The 24897-nt window shown below is 40.0% G+C and overlaps 1 protein-coding gene across 1 annotated transcript in view; it reads left to right on the top strand.

Annotated features, from left to right (window-relative positions):
- Positions 1-85: 85 nt before the first annotated feature.
- The window catches only part of LOC135706565 (RNA-binding protein 42), a 59308-nt gene continuing 34496 nt past the window's right edge, over positions 86-24897 (top strand). The window contains exons 1-4 of the mRNA XM_065228218.1: positions 86-193; positions 262-631; positions 701-868; positions 24641-24896. Of these exons, the coding sequence (XP_065084290.1) occupies positions 153-193; positions 262-631; positions 701-868; positions 24641-24896 (835 nt within the window). The 5' untranslated portion in view covers positions 86-152. The remainder of the gene's footprint in view (positions 194-261; positions 632-700; positions 869-24640; position 24897) is intronic.

Here is a 24897-nt window from a genome sequence, read left to right as displayed (position 1 = left end):
ATGGAGTTTGACGTTTCTCCAAGCGTTTGTATCATCGAGAGCGGCGATAGGTAAATAAACATTCGAGTGTTTTGGTTTGCTCGCGCTCGCATTAACTTCTTGTGAAAACGTTTTACTGATATTTGAATAGGAGCCACTTGCTTGGGTATATAATGGGCACAAAACGCAAAAATATGGAAGACGAAATGTCCAGGTAAGCAATGGGTTTGTAAATAAACATGTATGGAATCTAATAATCCTTTTCTAACGTCCACCCCCCAGATTCGAGGCGGAAATCTCAAAAGCAACTGGTCCCTCCAGCAGCGCGTCCTCAAATCCATTTATCCCTTCGCAAGTACGCACCGTTATTGGCTCACAAACCTACAATCAGGTGCAGCAAAAGCTGGCCACCGTTCCGAACCGTATACCGCCTCCTCCGGTACCGCCGTTCCTACCAACATACTCGACACCCATGCCCCAGCAGCATGCCGCCCCGGAGAAGTCCTACTCCACTGAGCCTACGCCGGCGGTCGTGAGCAGCGCCCCAAAGTTATACAATGCACGACCAACGGTTGGCACGTTGCCAAAGGTGGATACTCCGGCAGCCAGTAGTTCCATAGGTCCCACCATTTCCTCCACTCCGGTACAATCGGTTAGTCATTGCTTGGCAAATGAAAACGCCTCCGTGTTAATTGATTGGATTTTCTTGTGCCCTTTTCAGTATGACATTGCAAACATACAGTTTGAAGTGACCACTAAAATTAAGAAACAGAAAACGGAAAAGTCGGGCCCGAATCCGATTGCTGAAGAAGCTATCAAGGCGGCCCGAGCATCATCGGCTTTGCAGTCGTTTGGAAATTCTGATCGCAGGGGAAAGAAGGACCGCAAGGTAAGATTTTACATGATTATTGATTATTTAATGGAGAACTTGAGCTTTTTTACCAATTCCCGTTTTAATGCAGGGAAGGACATTTTTTTCTGTAAAAATAAGCTCTAAACAGATTTGTTTATTTGTTTATTTATTTAAAAATTCAACTGACAATTATTGTCTAAATGAATAAAACTTAAACTAAATAGTTAGGGTCAACGGTACGGAAAAGGCCAAGTAGCCGATGACGAAACACGTCAGCTGATACATTGAAGTCGAACATATAAAACAAGTTGTTGAATTGCCGGCTGATTGCTCGAATTGGCTCGTGTTGTGTATAATTCCGGCACCGTGGTTTCAAAAACAGAAAGTAGCGTTGACGAAGAGACCTCTTAGGGGCATACATATTTAGCTGTGACAGCAGTGTTGGACAGGCAATGTCACCTGTAAGAAGCTTTCCAGCGAACATAGCTTGAGCGACCGTCCGTCTCACCTCTAATGGCTCGATTCCCAGGAGACGGCAACGCTCCTCGTACGGAGGCAGGTTCGTTGGGTCACGCCAGTTGAGGAAACGAAGAGCATATCTCACAAACTTCCGTAGAGAACATAGTCAAACAAACAAAGTTCGATTTTTCGGTGATAAGAAATAATGTTACATTTTTATATGCTTAGACTCATCAAATTTCTTGAGCACCAGTCAGCAAAAATACCTAACATATTCTGGAGATCCCAGCAGTCCGAGAGGCTTTTAATAATTTTGTAGATTTTCGTATCGTCTGCATAGAAAACGTGGCATCCTGATGGTATCAGCAAGGCGACGTCGTTTAAAATTGTAATTGTAATTGTAATTGTTCAGTGCATAGGCTGTGCCTTCCGCTAAGAAGGCTTATCTAGGGACCAACCCCCTAGTCTATACACCTACTGTCCTTCCCGTTGCACTCGTCAGCTCGTGCGATACTCTAGACACACATGGGTGGTCGTATCCGGGTCCTCCCCTGGGTAGGCTCGTGTCCGTCCAGGTTCTGGTACATTAACTTATGCATGGTAATTATACTTTTAAAACTCACCTTTTGATTATAATGTCGAAATTGCTGAAACTAAATAAAGGTTAGCGATCCATATAAGGTGTGTGCTGCGACGGAGTAGTAATTGAAGGAAATGAGGTTCTGATGTGAAGTATAGGTAATTCTAAAATAGGTAAATCAATTAATCATTAGCTGCTAACAGTTACTAATAAATGGGTACGATAAATCACTCATCAATGAGTATTGCCACTCCCACTGAAAAATGGGCAAAACCTTAATCATAAATCGATATTCGATTCCTACCGTGTATTTAAAGTAAAGTTAGGATCTTATCAAGCAAGCACACACCTTTTACGATTCTTATCCTACTTACGGTTTCCTGCACATACGACTTTTCCTAGATACAAGCTTCGTCCAGTATACATTGGCTGTCTCCAACCGGCATGATCCTTTCTGTCTGTTTCCTCTTGCCGGTGCAAGTTTAATTCTTCTTTTCTTGTTCGTTTCTGGTTTCTGGTCGTGTTCCCATTTGTCCTCAGGCAGTTAATATTAGTACATGATAGGAAGAAAGAAAGAAATAGAACAAGTTAAGTGTGAGCCGCATGCATTGGTTACTTATTTGGGTCATGGTGTTGTCTTCCCTATTTATTTGCCCTAGTCGCTCTCCTATCGAACGTTTAACGCTGGATCAACAATAGAAAAGGGCCCATCAGCATTCGTAAACAAACCGCTCCAAAGCCCCCCACTCACAAAGCGAAGGCCACCCACGCAAACCAACACCATCATCGGATAGGGAAAACTTCCACCTACACGAAGACGGTGTTGGCCCGCGCGAGCAGCCCCCGATCTGTGAGGAACGGGTTCTGGACGGTCTGCCCACAAAAACCGATGGGCCCCCTTCCATTGTTGATCCAGAACTCACCCCCTTCCCTCACACTAGTATGGTCGGAAAAGAGAACCCATATTTAGAAATCTATCGCGAACTGCGATGCAGAAGATATTAATAGCAAACTAATCTGGAACTGGTCTAAGACATATGACCCAGTGAGCATTGACACCTCACACTGTTGTGAATGAGCACAGACGCGAGATTTACTAGAGTATTAAATACAAAACGCAAATTCAAAATAAAACTTGACAAGACATCGTCAATCCCCTTATTCTTGGGCAGGGTCTGACGATGTGAATCTGATTTTGATCAGTGAACGGGCCCCATATGGTACATTTTCTCACCATGAACCTGTCATTTCCAGCCTATCTGAACTATTTAATAAATGGAAACCATAACATGGGTTACGCTTCCCCTAAGCGGGCCCTCCGCATCCTATCTCTGTCTTATCTCAAATGCCAATGGTTTGAATGTATCAATATATACATTGGAAATGACGTTCAATCAAATAAACCCATACCCCACTCACTTGGCCAGGCTTCAGAATCGTCCAGTGGGCAGTGCGCTCTACACTCCAAGTTCCCTTTCTTTCAAATTCACCCCAAATTTGATATTTTACCCCTTTGAGTGTTGATTAATCACAATGAAACATTGTGACAGAGCACGGACTTGAGGTTACTAGAGTATTAAATAATCTAGGTCCTATTTAGGATTATATCTGAAAAATCCAAATTTGGCCAACGCCCACCAGCAAGGCGACGTCGTTTAAAAAGACCGAAAATAGTAGCGGTCCTAGGTTACTGCCTTGCGGGACTCCCGAGTTGGTTGAGAAAACATCCGATTCCGACGCGCCAATCTTGACATGTACATAGCGATTCACCAATGCATAGGTTCATCGTGAGATAGGATTGAAATGATTTCATTTTCAAAATATATTGAAGATGGCACTCTTGCCCCGGGTGACCTTCTTGCCCCTATTTATGACGAATTGTGTGTACCAGCTTTGGGTTTATTGATGACTGCCGGTCTGATGTTTTTTCTAGTCACGCCAGGTGGTCTGGATTCCAAACAACAACAATTGTGTTGAGATAGTTGAGTCCGTTCAGCGATTTTTTTTTTATCCTTTATTATAGAGATTTTTAGCCATAGGCTAGTTCATCTCTTACCGTTCAGCGATGTTTTCTTCGATTCGCTCTGGTGAAGCTCTTGGAGAGACCCGTTTCAACATCAACGTCCTACTCAGGGGTATGCTGTGGCTGTGAAATCCACCTCACATTGATTTTGGTACATTGGCAATGATAAATCATAAGGCACAATACACTGAGGGCCTGTTCATAAACTACGTAGACAGTTTTTTGGGATTCTTGACCCCCCCTCCCCCTGCGTAGACAATTGTCCATACAAAAAATTTAAAATTTGTATGGGCCGTGGATAATTGTCAACCCCCCCTAAACTGTCTACGTAGTTTATGGACAGACCCTGATGAAGTGAAGCCTGATCAATTATTTTACTTATGTTCTTCGATGATCGAAATAATCAAAACAAAAACATTGTTACTTCTATGATGCGTAGACAAAATACCTTCAACATTGTACTGAGATTGCCACTTCGCACAAACTAAAACATGAACGGTACTATATGTAGGTGGGTTGCAGCGATTGTTCAATCAACTCTCTTCGATATTTTCGACAATTTTTTTTTCCTTGATTTGTTTTCCGTGGATCTTGTTTTCCGTGCTGAGCACCAATGCTACCGACGCCAGGGAGGCAGCTCCCACACCTGGACCCTACCTATCGACCCATCAATTCATGAATCGGGGACCAACGGCTTTACTTCCCTTCCGAAGGAAGGCGTGATCAGAGATGTTATGCCTCAGAACATCCCGGCGACGCCGACTGGGATTGAACCCAGGCCTCATGGGGTGAGAGGTAATCACGCTTACCACTACACCACCGGCACCGCTGTTTTTTTTTCGACAGATGTTACGAAGACGTTTCTCTTCATTTTTGTCTGGCTTTATGAAACGTATGTGTATCAGTGTTTTAATTTATATTTTTTTTATTAATGTGTGACCTTTACTTTTAATTTTAAGTTAATCCATCGTTGGGGCTACATTTAGTCTGTTAATGTTGACAGCTCTCAAATAAACAACATAACTAACGGGATCAGCATGACGGTTTGTTTGCCACCCCTGCTACGCATGCTAGTGGTTACATAGGTTTTTCACCCTTGTGTTATGACTTCACCGCCTAGGATACAGCACCTTTACTAGCTTATTTTTGTCCGACGGTCACGATCTCCCAAATATTGAAATCCATCCATCCATCCATCGAGACATGAGTAACTCTGCCTTGGCAACCTATGCCTAGGGGGTTTCTAGCAGCACTGCCAATGCAATCAAATTAGATAGAAGCTACTCGATTGGGTCGGGCTTTGACAGTTCGATTGGCTCAAAACCAGCCATCCTAGCCCAAATATCACTGCAAGTTTTATCAAGGTTTTAAAACATTCTACACGTCTAAATCATGGTCTGCAGAACCCCCATAAAGCCAATTGTTTTTACTTGCCTCAGGGCTTATAAATGTAATTTTCGATGAAAGATATTTACAGAATTTTTACAGCGATACTTCTGTAACTACACTATCATCGGATGAGAAAGCGTTTGCCAGAGGGATGACGTCGTTCGCATGAGGCATGTTCCTCGCTTTTTACGGTTAGGTGCCTACGAATGCATTATGATTTTTTTTTTTTATGTTGAAGCATGATTCATATTAGGGGCCTCCCTTAGCTCAGTTGGTAAAGGCGCAGCTACAAAGCAAGACCATGCTGGAGGTGGCTGGGTTCGATTCCCGTTCCAGCCTAGGAATTTTTCGGGTTGGAAATTTTCTCGACTTCCCTGGGCATTGAAGTATGATTGGACTTGCCACACAATTATACCAATGCAAAAATGGTACAGACATCGAAAGCTCTCAATTAATAACTGTGGAAGTGCATCTATAACACTAAGTTGAGAGCACGCAATAATCTTGAAATGCGAAGAAGAAGAAGAAGAAGAAGAAGAAGAATAAGAAGAAGAAGAAGAAGAAGAAGAAGAAGAAGAAGAAGAAGCATGATTCTTTAAGAAAATAAATGTCGCGATCGAACATGCAAACTTGGCCCTTCTTCCTTGATTTGTTTTTCGTCGATCTTGTTCCCTGGCGTCGGTAGCATTGGTGCCCGTGATCAGAAATTGTATGCCTCAGAAAATCCCGGCGGCGCCGATTGGGATTGAACCCAGGCCTTTTGGGGTGAGGTCACGCTTACCACTACTAAGAGATGAACTAGCCTAAGGCTAAAAATCTCTTAAATAAAGTTTAAAAAAAAAAGCTTACCACTACACCACCGGTTTATCCTTAACACAATCATAAGGGCCGTGGTTGAAGACTGACGTTAGTCACGGCGGGTCGTATTCAAGTCCGCATCGTGCTCTCTTGCCGTGTGGATTTGTTTGCTTTTTGCTAACTAACGCTACAACAAATTTAACCAGCACTTTTCAGTGCTCAACCTGTAAAATTTCTATCTTGTTCGACTCTTATTCCTTTCGATACTTGTTTGAACCCTACCTGAGGAAATCCTGCTTGGACATCGATCCTTCGGATTCTTATAGTAATCTGCTTGGAAGTCGGTTTGGATAAACGTTTTACTTCGTCGGTGGTTTTATCAACCTCACCTTAAGGGTCCTGTGCACCGCCAGCGGTGCAAAGGGCCAACGTGAAAGACTTCCATCCTGGGCGGCTGCTCGCTTTTGCCTTGACCTGGGCCCAGGTCAGATTTCTATCGACTTGCCTTGGGTCTGCCTCTGCTGCGATGTCCTGCTGGATTCCAATCCAGCGCTTGCTTGCAGATTTCGTTTCCGCCCCGTCGAAGTGTGTGGCCGACCCACCTCCACTTTCGCTCTCGAATTTCTGTTGCTATCGGCTTCTGATGACATCGACGATGGAGCTCGGCATTCGAGATCCAGTTGTGAGGCCACCAGGCACGAATTATATACCGCAGGCATCGGTTGATGAAGACCTGCAGCTTTTGAGTGTTCTCCGCTGATACACACCACGTCTCGCTGGCGTATAACAACACAGATTTCACGTTCGAATTGAAAATTCGGATTTTGGTGCGTTGACTTATCTGGTTGGATCTCCATACGTTTCGTAAACTCGCAAAGGCAGCCCTAGCCTTCTTTATTCGTGCACCTATGTCGGTCTTGGTCCCGCCGTCCGACGCTATTTGGCTGCCAAGATATTGGAAACTTTCGACCTTCTCCACTGCTTGCCCTGCTACCGTAAAGTTGGAAGGGTTGCCCGTGTTGATATCCAACGATTTGGTCTTGTTGACGTTGATGGTGAGACCCGCCGCAGAGGAGCGTTCGGCTAGGTCATTGAGCTTACTCTGCATATCAGAGCGCCGCACAGAGGAGTAACTGGAACAAAAACCTGGCCAAAATTATATTCACTGGTTTTGAGCAATTTTCTGCTAATATATATTAAAATATTTAATATTAATAGGTTTTAAGACTTCTGTTAACTTTAACTTTTAAAATCCATCTACTTAGCAGTGCATATCTGGCCTTTCATCATCCATACGAATAAAAAAAGTAATTGGTTTTGAAAATAGGATTTTTTTATTCTTCTGCTTAATATAAGGATTATTTAACAAAAAAGAGTAAAGAAACTATCCAAGAATCATTGCCCTGTAATAAAAAAATAATAAAAAATAACGAAAGTTTTAATCACACAATTTGCGATTTCTTACGTTCGTTAAGTTATAATCTTTGTATTCAATATTGAGTAGTTTGCGGTTACCGTGCACAGATTCTGCTTTATTTTCATTCGTTATCGCCAGATATGACGCTCTGCTAGTTTAGCTTGAACGAACCTATGTGTATGTAAAATCGAATATGTAAATGTGTGTGTGTGTGTATGAGAGAGTATTACAACCAAATGGCACTCGCTAATTTTCAAAATTTACAGTATCTACCTCAAAAGTGAAATACTTTATGGGGTAAACGGTCTGTGATAAACATTGAATTACAAGGCAAAGAAACCTTACTCTTGCTACACACACGAATTATAAAGATAAACTAATGTCACATGGTTTTTCTAGCGTTACACTCCTTTATGCTAGTACATCAATTGAGGTACTAGATTAAAAACCTTAGCAACATTAGTAAAATAATACTGACCATGGGTATCAACCGGGAGTAGTTTACTGAAGTGTAATTTTAATCTAGTACCACAATTGATGTACTAGATTAAAGAAGTAGTACTCGATAAGTTTGTAATAAGTATCTGCAGAAAACCGTTGTGTTACGGAAGTTTTCTGGAAGTATGACCTTATAAAGGGATAAAATTTTGCCACGAAATGATGCAAAACATGCCATTTTCAAATGGCTCTCAATCGCCAATCCGGACGACTCCGGACGAGATTTTAATGCCAATGTATTCATAATAACGTGAACTTTCATTCGTCCATAGATTATATGATCTGATCGCGCAAGATTCTACAACTTTTTCAAGTCTGAAACAGCACAAAAAAACATAAAAAATACATTTTTTTCATATTGTTGAAAAAATAAGACATTATTTAAATTTAAAGGTTTTTATCTCATAACTTGTTATAAGAGAGCCCAAAGTACCCATTTTATTATAATACTTGTCTCTTGATCAAATTGTTTATATCTGGTAGGCGTAATTATTACATGGTTACTTTTTGGAAAACAAGAAGCTTCGAATTTCTTCAGTTTTTGAACACGTCTCAAAATTTGTAAACAAAATGTAACGTTTTTATTCCGTTGTTACTTTATGCTACATATATTGAAAGATATAAAAAAAATAAAGACGCATGAAAAATCAAGAAAATCTTGTTTTCTTATTTTGGCCAGGTTTTTGTTCCAGTTACTCCTCTGTGCGCCGTTGTGCTAGTAGAGCAACATCATCAGCCAAATCGAAGTCGTTGAGATGCTCCATGGTGATAGGTTGCCAAAGCAGCCCACGGTTCGGTACACGGTCAATTGCACCTACCATGATCTCGTCGATTACGATGAGAAACAGTAGCGGTGATAGTATACATCCTTGTCTCACACCAGCGACTACCCGGATAGGGTCGGACAAGGCTCCGTTATGCAGAACTCTGCACGTGCAAGCTTCATACTGCGCTTCGATGAGGTTGACGACTTTATCCCGGACTCCCTTGCGTCTCAGAGCGCCCCACAGATTCTCGTGATTGAGACGGTCGAAAGCTTTTTCGTAGTCAATGAATACCAAATAAAAAGACTCTTGGAATTCATTGACCTGCTCCAGGATGATGCGGAGCGTGACAATATGGTCCACAGAAGATCTTCCGGCACGGAATCCTGCCTGCTGCCGTCGGAGAGTCGCGTCGATCTTCTCCTGTATCCGATTCAGGATAACTTTGCACAGAACTTTGAGAACAATACACAGTAACATGATGCCTCGCCAATTTTCGCACACAGTCAGATCCCCCTTCTTTGGGACCTTCACTAAGATGCCCTGCATCCAGTCGGCCGGAAAAGTCGCGGTGTCCCAGATATTACAGAATAGTTGATGCAACATTTGTGCGGATAGCATGGGGTCAGCTTTGAGCATCTCTGCTGATATGCGATCGACCCCTGGAGCCTTGTTGGATTTCATGCTTCGGATAGCTGCTTCAATCTCCTGCAGTGATGGGGCCTCGGAATTGACGCGAGTGATGCGCCGCACCCTAGGCGGATCATGCCGAGATGTTGATGGCTGGTTGGCCGTCGAAACTTGAAGAAGTTGTTCGAAGTGCTCAAACCAGCGTTTCAGCTGGTCAGTGGGGTCGGTAAGCAATTGTCCAGTCGTGTCCTTCACTGGCATCCTCGGGTTCATCCTTGCTCCACTCAGGCGTCGTGAGGTATCGTAGAGAAGGCGTATATCGCCAGTGTTTGCGGCTTTCTCCCCTTCGTCGGCCAGGGAGTTCACCCACGCTCGCTTGTCCCGTCTGCAAGAGCGCTTGACTTCCTTCTCTAGAGCCGAGTACCACTGACGGGCTCTTCGTTCTTGGCTCCTATGCTTCTCGCCCATTCTATCGCGGCTTTTGCTTCTCTACGCTCCTCAATCTTCCGCCAGGTTTCATCTGTGATCCACTCTTTCCTCTGGGTGCGCAGCTCACCCAAGTTGTTCTCGCTTGTTTCTATAAAGGCATTCTTGATAGCCGTCCATTGTTCTTCTACGCTGCAACCTTCTGGAACGTCCGCAGCTCGAGTCTCAAGTTCATGAACAAAAGACCTTTTTACCGCTGGATCTTCAAGTCGGCGTGTGGTGATGGTCAGACGCGATGTCGGCGCTGCGTTTATTCCGGACATCAAGAAGGCTCCGTCTCCATTTTCGGCTGATGCAGATGTGGTCGATCTGATTCTCGGTATGTCCATCACGGGAAACCCACGTGACTTTGTGCACTGGCCGATGAGGGAAGAGCGAGCCCCCGATCACCATGTCGTTATTGCCACAAAATTCTGCAAACAGCTCACCGTTCTCGCTCATTTCGCCGAGACCATGGCGTCCCATGACACGCTCATAGTCCGTGTTGTCGGAGCCGATCTTCGCATTGAAGTCGCCAGTGTAGATCTTGATGTCACCCTTCGGAACCTTACCCACGACGGCATTCATTTGACTGTAAAAATTTTCCTTGTCCTGTAGCTCGGCAGCATCGGTTGGCGCATAACATTGGATTATGGTAAGGTTACGAACCCGTGTTCTAAATCTGGCAACGATTATCCTCTCATTGACAGGCTCCCACTTGATGAGCGCAGCACTTGCCTGGACGCTAAGTACGAGACCAACTCCACGATGGCGGGGAGCGTTTTCACCTCGAATACCAGAGTATAGTAGTACCTGTCCCGACGGCAGTTTGTGTTCTCCAAAGTTTGGCCAACGAACTTCACTCAGTCCCAGGATTTCTAGCTTCATGCGTCGCCTCGTTGGCGAGTTGTGCCAGTTTAACCTGCTGGGCTAACGTCAATACATTCCATGATCCGTTGTTTTGCGCTTAAAGTCATTGCCGTTAAATCAGTTCGATGTCTTTCTCTGTTGGTTTCTGTAACAATTGTAAAGGTTTCAGAGACAGTAGGTGGTTGGCCTAAGGTCTCCTATCCGCCGTGATGGGGCTGCCATCTTAGGTGTAGCTTCCGGGGAAGAGCATTTCTTATTCAGCCGCTGGATGCCAGTCAGACGCTGTTTGAGCCGCACCTCCATGGTGAACAGACGCTCGGGTTGGCGAAGCATTTCCTCTATCACCGTGCTATGGTTACCGCGCCAGTGTTCGCGTCGCATCTCTTCACTCTGCTATTGTCGGATTGACAACATTACCCAGGCTACGCCAACCAGCTGTGTCCATGTTTCAGCTGGCAGTCTTTTGTGATCATATGACTCGTGGAGGCGTGCACACTAAGATTATTTCACAGATTTCTGTAAAATTTTACCGAAATCTCAACAGCTGAACGTTCGGTAAACAGTTTTACAGTTTTCCTGTAATTTTTTACAGATATCTGTGAAAAAATCACAGATATTTGTGAAAAAGTACAAGAAATCTGTGAAACTGTTTACCGAACGTTCAGCTGTTGAGATTTCGGTAAAAATTTACAGATTTCTGTAAAAATTTCTAAGTGTGTGAGGTAGGAACTTGTGAGGACCGGATTTAGGTATATCGCTCCTTCCAGGTTGTCACTCACCATTTTGTAGCCCGGTTTTATCAACCGGTGGAAACTAATGATTTTAAATTGGCTCACTACTGGACTAGCCTTTTGGTCCCAAGCAAATCGATTAACACACCCCATTTTAGTCGAAATTCTAGTACTACACAATGTTTGTTTTGATTCGCTATGAAAGTTTGACAGATAAAATGAGGGGTTATTGGATTTTCCTTTGTTTCGAGGGGTGAATCGATTAGCTTGGGACCGAAGAGAGTACCAGAGCTGAGCCAAAAAGTTGAGCACGTTTCTTCGGGACCTTCTAGTCTTAGAGTTACCTCTATGGTTTTACTGTCGCCATGGCGCCTGAGCGCAAAAGAAAGGGGTAATCTCTGGATCCCTCTTCTGATGAAATTAATTTGAGCAATCAATTTGATTTACTCGCGGATGATGGGAATGATCCATCATTCAGGAAAAATTCTAATAAACTTTCCCGACTTAATGCCAAAAAGGAAAAGACTCCCCCTATTGTGATAACCACTTCCGATTTCCATGCTCTTCGCACGGAACTTTTGAACTTCGTAAAATTCAAGTTTTCACTGTAAATTGGTCGTCGGGGTGAATGCCTTGTATTGGGTGAAACCTTGGACGCATCCAAAGTATTTTACTGAGAAGCAGCATATTTTTTTACTTACGACACCAAAACTGAACGTGTGTTCAAGGTTGGCATGAAAGGACTGCCCACCCAGACAACCAGAATGCACGTATATTCAAAGTTGTTTTCGTGATATACAAACATATATACAAACAAAAAAATCGTATATAATGCAAAGAAATGGCATATACGTACAAAAGTGGAGGCCATATACGTGCATATTTTAATTTAATTTTAAACGAGTTGATTTAACATCATATACGATTTGATCTGTAATAACAAATTCATTTTGAAAAGTCTTACGACGTAATCTGATTTAATTTGTGATACAGTACGACGGAAAAATGAGTCATCGCATATAAGTCGGAAATATGCATTCTATACGATTTAACTTAAACATAATGCGAAGCATGCCATACTTATATGCGATTAAAACTTAAACTGTAGCAATTTACGATACTGTCTGTACATTGTTATCCGACTTCTGGTTGTCTGGGCAGTGGTAAATCCCTGGATCAGATCAAAGATGAACTGGCAAAATTACTTGGAATTGTGCCAATTCAAGTAATCAAAATGAAAATGAAATCCCGTCCTGGCGATTCGTGCAACGGGATTTCTAGTGATTTTTATTTAGCTCACTTCAAGTCTAGTGAACTAAACAACCCGTAGGTACAAATAACACCCCTGCATCAAATTCTTCATCTATACCTGCTCCCCTCGCTGCTAACAATATTCAGCGAGTAAATGGAGCTATGATGCTATTCAAACTGGAGTAAAATTTGCGAACAATTCGTAATGACTTTGAAATTTAGTAATGGATTTTAAATCATTAAATATTTTGAATTGGAATACTCGATCTCTTAAAGATAATGAAGACGAGCTATTTAACTTTTTGAGACTTCATAACGTGCATATTGCCGTTATAACTGAAACCCTTAAGTCTGACCATAAGGTTAAAAGGGACACAAATTATTTCATTTATAGAAATGATTGTCTTATGGAGCCTGTGGTGGCGTTGCCATCATTGTTCAATGTTCATAGACGAATCAAACATACATTTTTTTTTCATTTGAAACCAAAGTTTTTAAAACATTGGATGTTTTTGTTGAAACAAAATTTGGACAACTTACATTTATAGCTGCCAATTTGCCAATCCAATGCGTAGGCCAGCAACAGAATTTTCTCAAGGGTGACCTTAAGAAACTTACCCGTCATAGGTCTAAATTCTTCATTATTGGTGATTGTAATGGAAAACACCGCTCATGGAATATTCAAAGCAATTACAAAGGTAATATTCTGAGTGATGATTTTTCTTCAGGTTATTACACTATTCAATATCCAAACAGCCGAACATGCTTTTCTTCAGCAAGAAATCCCTCAACTATTGATTTGGTCTTAACTGATTCATGTCAACTTTGTAGCCAATTGGTTACCCATGCTGACTTCGGTTCTGATCACCTTCCAGTAACTTTTGAAATATCCTAAGAAATAATTTCTAATCCCAACAGCTCTTTTTTCAATACCCATAGAGCTGATTGGGAGCAATATCAAACATTTATGGAATATAACTTCGATCCAAACATTCCTTTGTAAACCAAAGATGAAGTTAATTATATGCTCTTGAATCTCTGACTACTTCTATAGTTGAAGCAAGAGCTGCCTCAGTACCAAAATGCGAGGTTAAATTCGATTCAATTATAATAGCCGGTAATCTTCTTTTCAGTCGTGCCTAATTAATATCCAAATAACAAGAACATCCAAACTTGCATGTTGACAGTTAAATATCGACCGCAGCTCAATTATTACATAAGGTACAACATAAAATATCATTGAAGGCTTCATATTAGACTGCGGTTAGAGACACATACCCTAGATACTTTACTCGTTTTTTTGAGGACATATGCTTAAATTAGGCAATATTATCACCAACAACATGTCACTCTGTTTCCAATTTTAGCGAAAATCGTATAAAGTTGGATTTCAAGTGAGAGTAACCGCTTCTGTCAATTTTCGCGTGACGTGCACTTGGCGAAGCAGAACATCTGTTGTCGGTGGTATTACTACTGAAATTGAGGAAAATATCCCAATTCACAAAGAGGGTGGTACCGAGGAGGCCACATGCAAGCCAAATATGGCCAAATTTTCCAGGAAACCCGCGCTATTGAGCAACAACACCACATGGTGAGATTTGGCAGTATACGATCAAAATCCAAGACGTTTACAGTCAATGGTTACGTTTCGAGTTATCCCCTTTGGACTGGCTGCTAATGTATTCCTTTTAATAGAAACTGTATACGTCCTGTACTTATAGTGGCTGGTGATGGCTACACCCAACCGGTGGATGTAAGATTCGCTAACAATTATGTGGGATTCATCATCAGAGGATGTAAGTGGAGACCGCATGAACCGAGAATGCGATATACCTAGCAGCGGTCCAATGCAAGAAAATTGGAGACCGAAAAATGTAGAGTGTATTAGTGAGGTAAATTAGTTATGTCGAAAAAAAATAGGAATCAGATTGCCGACTGGACTCGAACCACGAACGTTGCGATTATCAGACCTGTGGTTTCTCTACTGGTCTCTCCATGCTTCTGAATATGGATAGCTTAAAAGCAAACATGAAGCGCTCATTTTCTCGCAAACTCGAATTCGTATGCTTTTTCTGCTGGAGAGATTCGAGGCAAGTGTGTGTGTCGTTCTACAATGTTCTACAATGTGCGTCGTTCTACAAGCTTACTGGTATAGTCGAAAGCGTAGATAGAACACGAAATAAAAAAAGACAAAAAACCATTACATCGCTTGCATGGTCAATAGAGTGATGCAAAATTTGAAATTTTCACTCCACAATACTTAAACGATTCCAAATCGGATCCTGACTAACCTCTCAAAATTTGAACCCATTTGGTGAGAAACTGAAATGGCACAAACCATTTGAAGTTTGTATGGGAATTACTATGGTGAAACCAAGATTTTTGTTCATGTCTGCTTCAAAAACTTTCAATTGTGCTTGTAGGAAATTTTCCCAGCTACAACTTTGCTCAAGACCACTTTTTGATTAAATGCAAGGATCGAAAGTTATCAATGGTTCAATGCGCTGATGTCTTATGATCATGCTCAATCAACTGCTCAGCAGGCAACATTGGTGTTTCTGGGGCGTTGAATAGAACACAAAAATCATGGCTACTATGTCACACTGCAAAATACAGTGTTGCCTACAGAGCAGCTGCTTGATCATGTCATAAGTTTACCAATCTTTTAAATAATTAATAACTTTTTCCTGTCTCGTTTTACATAGAAACGATCTTCTGCAAAGTTGTAGCTGAGAAAATTTTCTATAAGAATGGCTATCAAACTGCAGCTCAATATGGAAAAAGACTAGAAGGCAATGAACAAAAAGTTGAGATTTCCCATAGTAATTTACATGTAAACTTCAAATGGCTTGTGCGAAGTCTGTTTCTAACCAAATGAGTTGTAACTTTGGGAGGCTAATCAGGACCCGATTTGAAACCATTTAAGCACTGTGGAGCGAAAAAGTCAAAATTTGCATCAGTCTAATGGTCAATCTCTAACATTCGTTGAGATGTTGATGAACAGAGGATGATAGGAAACGGAACTAACATTCATTGTAATAGATTTTTGGTTTGCGTGTAGACATCATATCACTTTAATTTTTTTAATTTTGTTTCAACAATGCTTGATTCGCGAAAACTGGCTTCAAACAAAAAGTGTCAACGTAACCTCAACTTCCAGCAACAAGTCCCAATATAGAATTCGTATAGCCCTTACAATCAATCGCAACTACAATGGAAATTCGCCAAACTCGTTCCATTTAATTATTTCCACCTTCTCGCGTATGGGTGCGGTTCGATTATAGACGTGAATGGCGTTGAACTCGGTAATAAACAGCACACAGTGCGCACAGAACAAAATTGCCCATTCTAGGAATCTCTAAATCAGGAATTATCCTACGCAGTTGGTAGTTGGTATTATTATGTTGGTTGTAGATTTTGTGTTATTTCCGGTTCTTGTTGGGACCGTTGCAAACTGCTAGACATATTTTATGTGCTTCGCCTAAATCAGTGGTGCTCAACATGTGGACCGCCACCTAATTCTGATTTTAGATACTCATGTATTAGATGTGCGGATGCCCGTTTTTTGTAACTCTTCATTTGTTTCAAGTTCAAATTAAATTACATTTCATTTTAACTTAGGTGATCCAGCTACTACATTAACTTACCAGCTTTAATTGTTATGATATATATCTAAGTGTGCTTACATTGTTCCTGCTCTAACAATTCAGTATTTTGAACAGGTTTTATTTACCTGTATGTCAGTATTACAATTGTCATCTTAAAATTAGAAACTAAAACTAAATCTTTTCTAAATATAAGGGGAATTAATTGTTGCAATTAAGGATTTCAAAGATTTTTGCCTGAAATTATCAATTATTTTATTGGATATTTGTTCTAAAGTCTCAACATTCGAAATTTTATGTACCTCAGTAGTACTGTACCAGGGAGGCAACATCGCTGATGTCACAACTGACTGATGTATCCAAACGGGCTGTCAAATTGTATGGAAATGCTCGTTTGGATACGTGGAGGCGAAAGGCTGAAAGCCTCCTAAATAAAGATAAATCAATCAATACATATCCGCACTTCTATGAGCATGAGTCTCTATACTTTTGACATATGCATAAATCAGTGAAGTTTATTGAAAAATTGTTGTAGCCTCTCGAGCTTCTCAATAGCAAAACATTACCGTTGTACATACATTGTGTACCACCAAACCTGCTTAAGGGACATACTTATGAACCCTTATGACGTAGCATATTTTTGATTAAATTCAGACCCTCCTCCTTCGTAGAATGCTACGTCTCTTACGCAAGCAAACCGTAACCTATTGAGAATATTGTTGACAAGCTACGGGTTTTCACCAGTGTTATACACGAAGCATCCATTGCACAGTGTTGCTTTTTACCGTTTTCGTGCGCTTTTTTAATAGCTTCTCAAACATTGATTTTAGGGGTATAGATTGCTTAAACATGTTTTTGCATATGTTAATCCGCTTCATTTGATGTAGATTAATCTACGTAAAAGTGAGATCAAAAAAATATTTTTTTATCTGATGCAGATAGAGACTTAACGTCTTCAATAAAATTGTAGCAAATGTTATTATAAGCAACTTTACCGAACACCCAAAATTTGTAGCTCTTATAAATTGCGAGATATGTTTCATTTTTCGTGAAAGGCCCCTTTAAATCATGTTTTTTAGTATAACTGATTTTTTAGGCATCCTACAATTTTGGTTTCTTCTACAAGTATATTTTGCATGTTTAAACACATGCTTTTGCTGAACATTGTAACTAATTATCTCTTTAGATTGTTAAAACATGTTTAAACAAACTATACCCCTAAAATCAATGTTTGAGAAGCAAACGTCAAAAAGCAACACTGTGCATTGGACGGAAAAAGCGAAAAACAAAAATGATTTTTCATGGCAACTACAAAAATAAATATAATATCAATAGAATAATTAAACAATAGTGATGAAATCGACCTCCAGTTTGTTTTTTTTCTTCGCTTGTGCTCCCGGTACAGAAATTTGTGGCGTCGCGAGTGATAGTTTTTGATTTCAGTTTGTTTACGCGTTGTATGATTTTGTGAGCGGTCGCTTCGTGTTCGCGTCATGGAGCAATCGACTACATTCGACCAGAGGATTGATCCCCGTAGGGCGGGTCTATGATCGAAGCTACTACACCAAGCGTGACATAGCTGCTTGCAAGGGATTCAGTTGGACTGATTTGGTGAGATTTTTCCTTTTTTCTACTTTTGTCTATTTAAACTTAATTTCTATGAATTCGTTTGGAATCATTTGATTCGGATGAGACTCTTAACTTTTATTTGTTTACATTGTGTTTTAATCGGTATTCTTAAGAACTTCGCAAAATAAGGTTTCAATATTTAAATTGAGCAGCTCGACTAGTCTGGTGGCTGCCACTTTTGCTTACTGAGTAGAAGACCGTGGGGGATCCACATTGTAAAGATTCCCTATTTTCAGCTTTTTTACAGGCTGGAGTTGTTGTTTGAACCATTTAGTTTATCAATTTAATTTATCTGTATAACAATTATTCACAAGCATTCTTCCAGGTCAATTCAAGAATAGTTTGATGATGATAAATCTTTCTAATATTCACATTACAGTTATGACCTGATTCTGTCAACCTCTCCGCGCATCAGACTGTTATTTTTCAATAATTCCACATAATTGTAATTTCATACCTTCCTCCTTCAAGATGAATGTTTAAGATACACATTCTTTGCTAGCTGGCAAAATGGGGTCATTGCTGTATAATTATTCTCTTTTTGCAGCCTTCATTCAGACTGGATCTATTGATTTAAATTATTTGAGTTTTCTTCCAGCTCTTTGATGACGGAACATCATTAGATTTATACTGTAATGATTCACTCTTACAGCTTTCACCCTAGTTTTGTCTGTTTATTTGATTTGTTTGAATTGGTTTTCAGCTCTTTGGTGTTGGCAGTCGCGGGCGATCAATTTTGCTCATGTTCATGCTCTAAGTTTATTTTCAGCATTTCGATGATGGAACGTCTTCAGATTTATATTATAATGGGGCTTATTACGGGTGTCACATCACGGTGAAAAGTTGTCACTTGTCGTCACGGTGAAGTGATTCCCATTTGATTTGAACGGTAATCACGGCTCTTATTCTGAGTATCACTTGCTTATCACCGTGTAGTGACACCCGAAATAAGGCCCAAGGATACACCATTTGGTTTTGGCTTCGGGCAAATCCAAGTATAATGCATGATAACACTGATACATTTAAAACCATGGTCGCATCACTTATCAAGGTGAATCCTGATCCAACGAACCCAACTTACTAACAAAATCTCCTTTTCTGTGTTTTTTGTTGGAGTGCAGAGGTATACACGGCCCACAAACAACAAAGGTCACTCTAATATTCCTTCCCTACTCCCACCTGATTGCAAGGACGTGGCCGGCGCCGTTATTGATCTACAACATATAGAGTCACTGAAACTTGTACAATGAGAATGGACGGTCACTCCCAGCCCATTCAGTTGATTCATTGTACAATTTCACTGATTCTGATCAATCACGGAGTAGCAACCAATCTAAGCTAAGCTAAGCTAGCTATTGGTTATCGTATATGTATAGTGTTTATAGTACTACATATCTTTCATTATTGACTTTACATCATTTAATATTATTGTAAATTACATTTTATTATACTTAATTCTTAATGTTAGCTATTATGAGCGGCTCCAGGGAAGCATAGTGCCAGCTTGAAAAGAAATCTGAATCGTTCATTATCTGTTTTGTAAAAATATTGTGTTTATTGTATCTTGTTACATGGCATTATAACGCATTTTCAATATTACATTACATTTAAATAAGTATTAACCCGGTTTCACACATTTCAGGTCATCCAGGTCTTAAATAAGATGAGATCCGTTCCTTTTATCAACAGTTGTGATATTGCATCATATGCTGAAAATATATGAATTATCGCGTATTTATGTTTTTCATTACATACCAGGTGAGGGCTTAATCACAGACAAACAGACGTAACTCTTCATTAGGTATCTTCGTTCACGCATTTAACGGTTGATTTGATTATTATCAGTTCCGCGAACTACTCGTCGCAGCGCTGGCATCGGATCACTATAGAACTTTAATGCAATACCGTGCGGGACCGAAATCCGTACACCTAAGCACGAGAGAATCATTAACGGTCAATACTAAATAATGCTATCACATTATGCTCTGTATCACATCTTTTTCCTTTACATTTATCTTTATTTTTCCAATATTTGCAAACACCAGGTCTTAAAATTACCTTCAATTATTAGAAAAAAGGATTTAAATTGCACATATCTTGAATCAAAATCCGTACAGCGTTTTACGATTGAATCAAAATCCGTACAGTGTTGAATCGAAATCCGTACACTGTGTTGAGGATGAATCAAAATCCGTACAGTCATGAATCAAAATCCGTACATGAATGTAAATCGATCCAACTCAATGAAAAAAAAACGTGTTGCTATCTTGAATAAAGTATTTTTTTTTGTAGTTGCTTGGCTAAGAGTCCAAAACAGCTATATTCGTTTAAATACACTAGTTTACAGCATATTTGAACTTTGTACGCTGATGGTCATTTCCCATGTAAAATCGTGCGCTGAATCTAAAAATATAGTCAAAAAAAATCTCGGTAGGATAGTTTTGGAGATATAGGGGTAAGAGAGGCATAGTGAACAGGTGGGGCATAGTGAGCATCACGCGTGCTCCAGCTTGGACTTCCGGCCGTTCAGAACAAATTTGTTGGCTGTAGGATCAATATCTTAAGGATATTGATCCTACTACCAGTTGATTTGTTTCATGCAGTTGGAGATCCAGAGCCAAAGTACGGGATGCTCACTATGCCCCGCCTGTTCACTATGCCCCTCCTTCCCATGGCTAAAAAATGAAATCTCACGTTAAAAAAACTAAAACACAAATATCTCTGGCTGCAATGAAGTAATATTAATTATTTTAACGCCAAATTAAACGTGATAAAATTTTATTTCGATCGTTATAACACTATTTTTCCGTGAGAGTAATGGTAGAACCACCATAAACATTTTAATTAACATTGCTTAAAGACTTAGCAGAAATTCAATTTTTCTTAGGAAAACTTAAAAAACAAACTATTAACTAACAACAATACCATCAATCTCACTGACAATTGATGTTCAATTGATCGAACGAAAAAATTTCTTACCTCTAATTTAGCGTTAAAATAATTGATATAATCTCATTACAACCGGAGATATTTGTATTATAGTAATCAAACTTGTTTAAAGTGAATTTTCATTTTTAGCTGTATCTCAAAAACTATCCTACTGACATTTTTTCGACTACATTGTTGAATTCAGTGCACGATTTTACATAAGAATCATTCTTCAAAGGTTCAAGTTCATTTTTTTTACTTTTACTTTTTTTACTAATGATATCAGCGTTAGATTAATTGATGCTCCAATCGATTCAAAGGAGAGGTAACTGAATTCTTTGTATTTAAGAAGGTAACTGTTCTGGATTTTTATGCTAACTAATATCATGTTTAAGGATTAATTTCTTCCAAATTTTATTCTATACCAGTGCTTTGGGTTAAATATTCTTACTGGAGTTTTCCTCCGATCAAAACTTCGAGGTTTTTGAAATTTGACATGTGATAACGTGCAAGATGCGCCATACTTTGGAACTCCACCAACCCACTGGTATCAAGCGATAAATTAACCGGTTCCTAAGATGGTAGCCCTATAATGGCGGATAAGTAAAAGAAAAATACAACCATCTTAGAAACCAACAAAAAAAGACAATGAACTGACATCAAGGATTAGTTTTCGTTTTGTGCATGAAAATTAAAAATGGTAAAATAACGACTATAACTTAATTTAATTTAATACGTCAAGAGAGTAATAATCATAAAAATACAGATCTTTCATTGCTTCTTTTCCACAGCTTTCTTCTGCTTCTTCTCCATTGTTACCATTGCCTTTTCAAGTTATAATGCTTTCTTGCTTCCAACCCTAATAAAAATAACCATAATAGAGAGCTTAACGACGTGTTCGGGGTATCATCCAAACCATTTGTGGGAAAGTTTACCCATCCGGGATAAAGTTCGTTCATGGTATCGTTTATTAGGGAACTTTCTTTGCTCTTCTTCCTTTTCTTCCTCCTCTTCCTCTCTCGCTCAACCTTTTTCTTTTGTCGTTCCTCAATCCTTTGTTTCTTTGCGTTCTCTTTATCAATTTTCGCCCGCACTACTTTCATGTGTATTTCCGGTCATTCCTCGCTGGTAGCTGGGAATGCTCTCTGGCCCATTTCTGTCTGCTCTCTGTAAGGGAGCATCCAAAAATGACGTAGCATATTTTTGATCAATTTTATACTCCTCCCCCCCCCCTCGTAGCGTATTTGGCTATATCCAATACATGGCCGGTCACAAATTCTGAAACCCTCACCTCCCCCCTCAAATGCTACGTCATTTATGCATGGTCCCTAATTTGTATATGCGTGTTGGTGATATCCTGTAGGGGAGCTGCGTTGTTTTACTTTTCGGCTGGTTCTTGACGCTCTTCATTAAAAGATATTAATAATATAACGTTTACAATACGAATAAAATAAGAGAGTAGCGATTCAATACGGCATCTCTTATGGTGGTGAATTGAACGGCAAAATCCCTGGATGCTTCTCGGTAAGATTTCTCCGCACGCATCATTGCCACAGTCTTCTCCAAATCCTCCGGCGTGTATTTAGTTTCCATGATCTGCTGAAAAACATTAGATAAAGTAGAATCGTCATTAGTGATGCACAAGTGTACGGATTTAGAATCAGCTGTTATATATGGATCGAAATCCGTACAGTACTAATTTTGATAAATAAATACCATATGAACGATCCATTGCTTAGAATTGAGATATAAAACGATAAACACTTACCTTTCCGATCGACCTTCAGGAAACTACTTGCAAAAATCACTTAAATACGCTTAACAACTGGAAGTAAATCCGAGACATTTTCTTAGAAAATCGTTAAGAACTCAACCGATTGACAGAAATGCCCGACACGTGATAAGGTTTTTATTTTTCTTATTTTAATTGCATGTTATACTGCTTAATTGTTGAAGTAAACATCAAGCTGATGCATGAATGAACATGAATATGTATTCATGTATAATATTTACATTGTTATGATGCATATAAACAAACAAATTCAACAGGGTGTACGGATTTCGGTGCTGTACGGATTTCGGTCCCGCACGGTATTGTTTGCGAGTTAGCGAGCAAGCTTGTTTTCCGCGAGAAGCCCGAGAGATGTCGTTACTGAGGTCCTATGTTTGGAGATACTATGTTTTCAAGAAAAACTTTTTCAAAGAGTTACGTCTGTTTGGCTGTGGCTTAATCATATTTTGCCGTGGAGTGTTTTGGTTTTGAGATGCTCGATAACCTTAGAGGGATCGGTTTTGCTTATTGAGCAGAATATCATGGGTTTAATCCCAAGCTCTCCCACAACATAACACAACACAAACATATCAAGTATCATTCTAGCTAAAAATATTTATTTGCATAATATAACCTGGAAATTTCAGGGTTACATCTTCCTTATTGAAAGCTGAGGAGACATAGAGCTGCATCATATTGTATGTAAAATAATTATTATTTTCATTGCGGAATACCAGTTTTTTTATCCATATAAATGTATTTTCATTATAACGTATTTTAATGTTCTGATATATTTCATTTCTCCATAACATATCAGGCATAACATTTGATAACGGCACAAAAGCATTTGTAAACAAACTTTCAAAGGCCCTTTATACGCGAACCAGGGTACGCCCACGCAAACCAATACCTCTTTCGGAAAGGTGATAGTTGCCCCTATCCGATGATGTTGTTGGTTTGCGTGGGCGTACTTTGGTTCGCGTGTGGAGGGCCTTAGAAAGTTTGTTTACAAATGCTTTTGTGCCGTTATCAAATGTTATGCCTGATATGTTTACTATATATATAAATAAATACTGGGTTGGGAGGGAGCATCAGGGTATCATTTGTCCTGAAACTGGACGATTGGAGTGGTATGACAACCGGAGTCTAGGAGGCAATAAACACTATCATTTTCTTTATCCTACCGATTCGATTGTGATGGTGTGAATTCTACTCCAACAGTTCATGGAGATTGACGCGCCCTTCTTAACAAACCATCCTGTAGGAAGCTTAATAAGTATTGCGAATTGCGTTATTCGATTTGTTGGATCCTATCGTTGGAAGGAGATTCTTAAATTCCCGTGGATTTCGCGTAAGTGCCTCTGCTTACGGGTCCACCCCACCGTTTTTGGCCCTTCATACAGCGATATTGTGAATTCAGATCGGTAGCTCAAATTGATCTTGCTATTAAGTGGAGCTGCATACAAGACAAGATCTTCGAAGGGATGGTGGCTACCTTACATACATACATACATGAATATGATTCATTTCAGTGACATTCAATTGTTTTTGTTTCCATTTTAATATATAAGAACAGTTATACTAATGAAATACACAAGTGTAATGTGATTAAAAATTGCGATTACTAAAAAAAGAAGCTTGTTGGGGTCCGCAGTATTATAGCAAATTATTGCAGCCCATAATGTCGGATAGGTTGAGGACCACTGATCTAAATGCTTCATGATTATCACAAAATCTCATTGTATGTGCATATAATTGCAAAGCACTGTAATTTCCCATTCATTATATCACATCACTGATGATTCTCTTTCTGTAGGGTTTGTTGCTAATCCTGCTATTTATATTCTGTAACTAAAACTCTATATATCCTTTCTCTGCCCACTCAGGTGCCTCGTTTGATCTTTTTTGTTGGTTTGTGCTGTGTGATACAGTCACAGGCGTAATTAATTTTATTGCACCCTTACATGTGTTCTCTTTTTCTCTTCCCTGCTTTTTTTCAGACGGTGCGCGTGGCTGGCGGTCAGACGTGGGAGGATCAATCTCTTGGGGACTGGCCGGATGACGATTTCCGGATCTTCTGCGGTGATTTGGGCAACGATGTGAATGATGAACTGTTGACACGTACCTTCAACAAGTTTCCCTCGTTCCAGCGGGCCAAAGTGATTCGCGACAAGCGTACGAGCAAAAGCAAAGGCTATGGATTTGTTAGCTTTAAAGATCCCCAGGATTTCATTCGGGCAATGAAGGAGATGGATGG

Source organism: Ochlerotatus camptorhynchus, unplaced genomic scaffold, assembly GCF_037179485.1.
Source record: "Ochlerotatus camptorhynchus isolate MF236.1 unplaced genomic scaffold, CSIRO-AGI_Acam_v1.1 ptg000284l, whole genome shotgun sequence".
Taxonomy (NCBI): Eukaryota; Metazoa; Arthropoda; class Insecta; order Diptera; family Culicidae; genus Ochlerotatus; species Ochlerotatus camptorhynchus.
The sequence above is the reverse complement of the archived record's forward strand: the minus strand, read 5'-3'. Positions and strand labels throughout refer to the sequence as shown.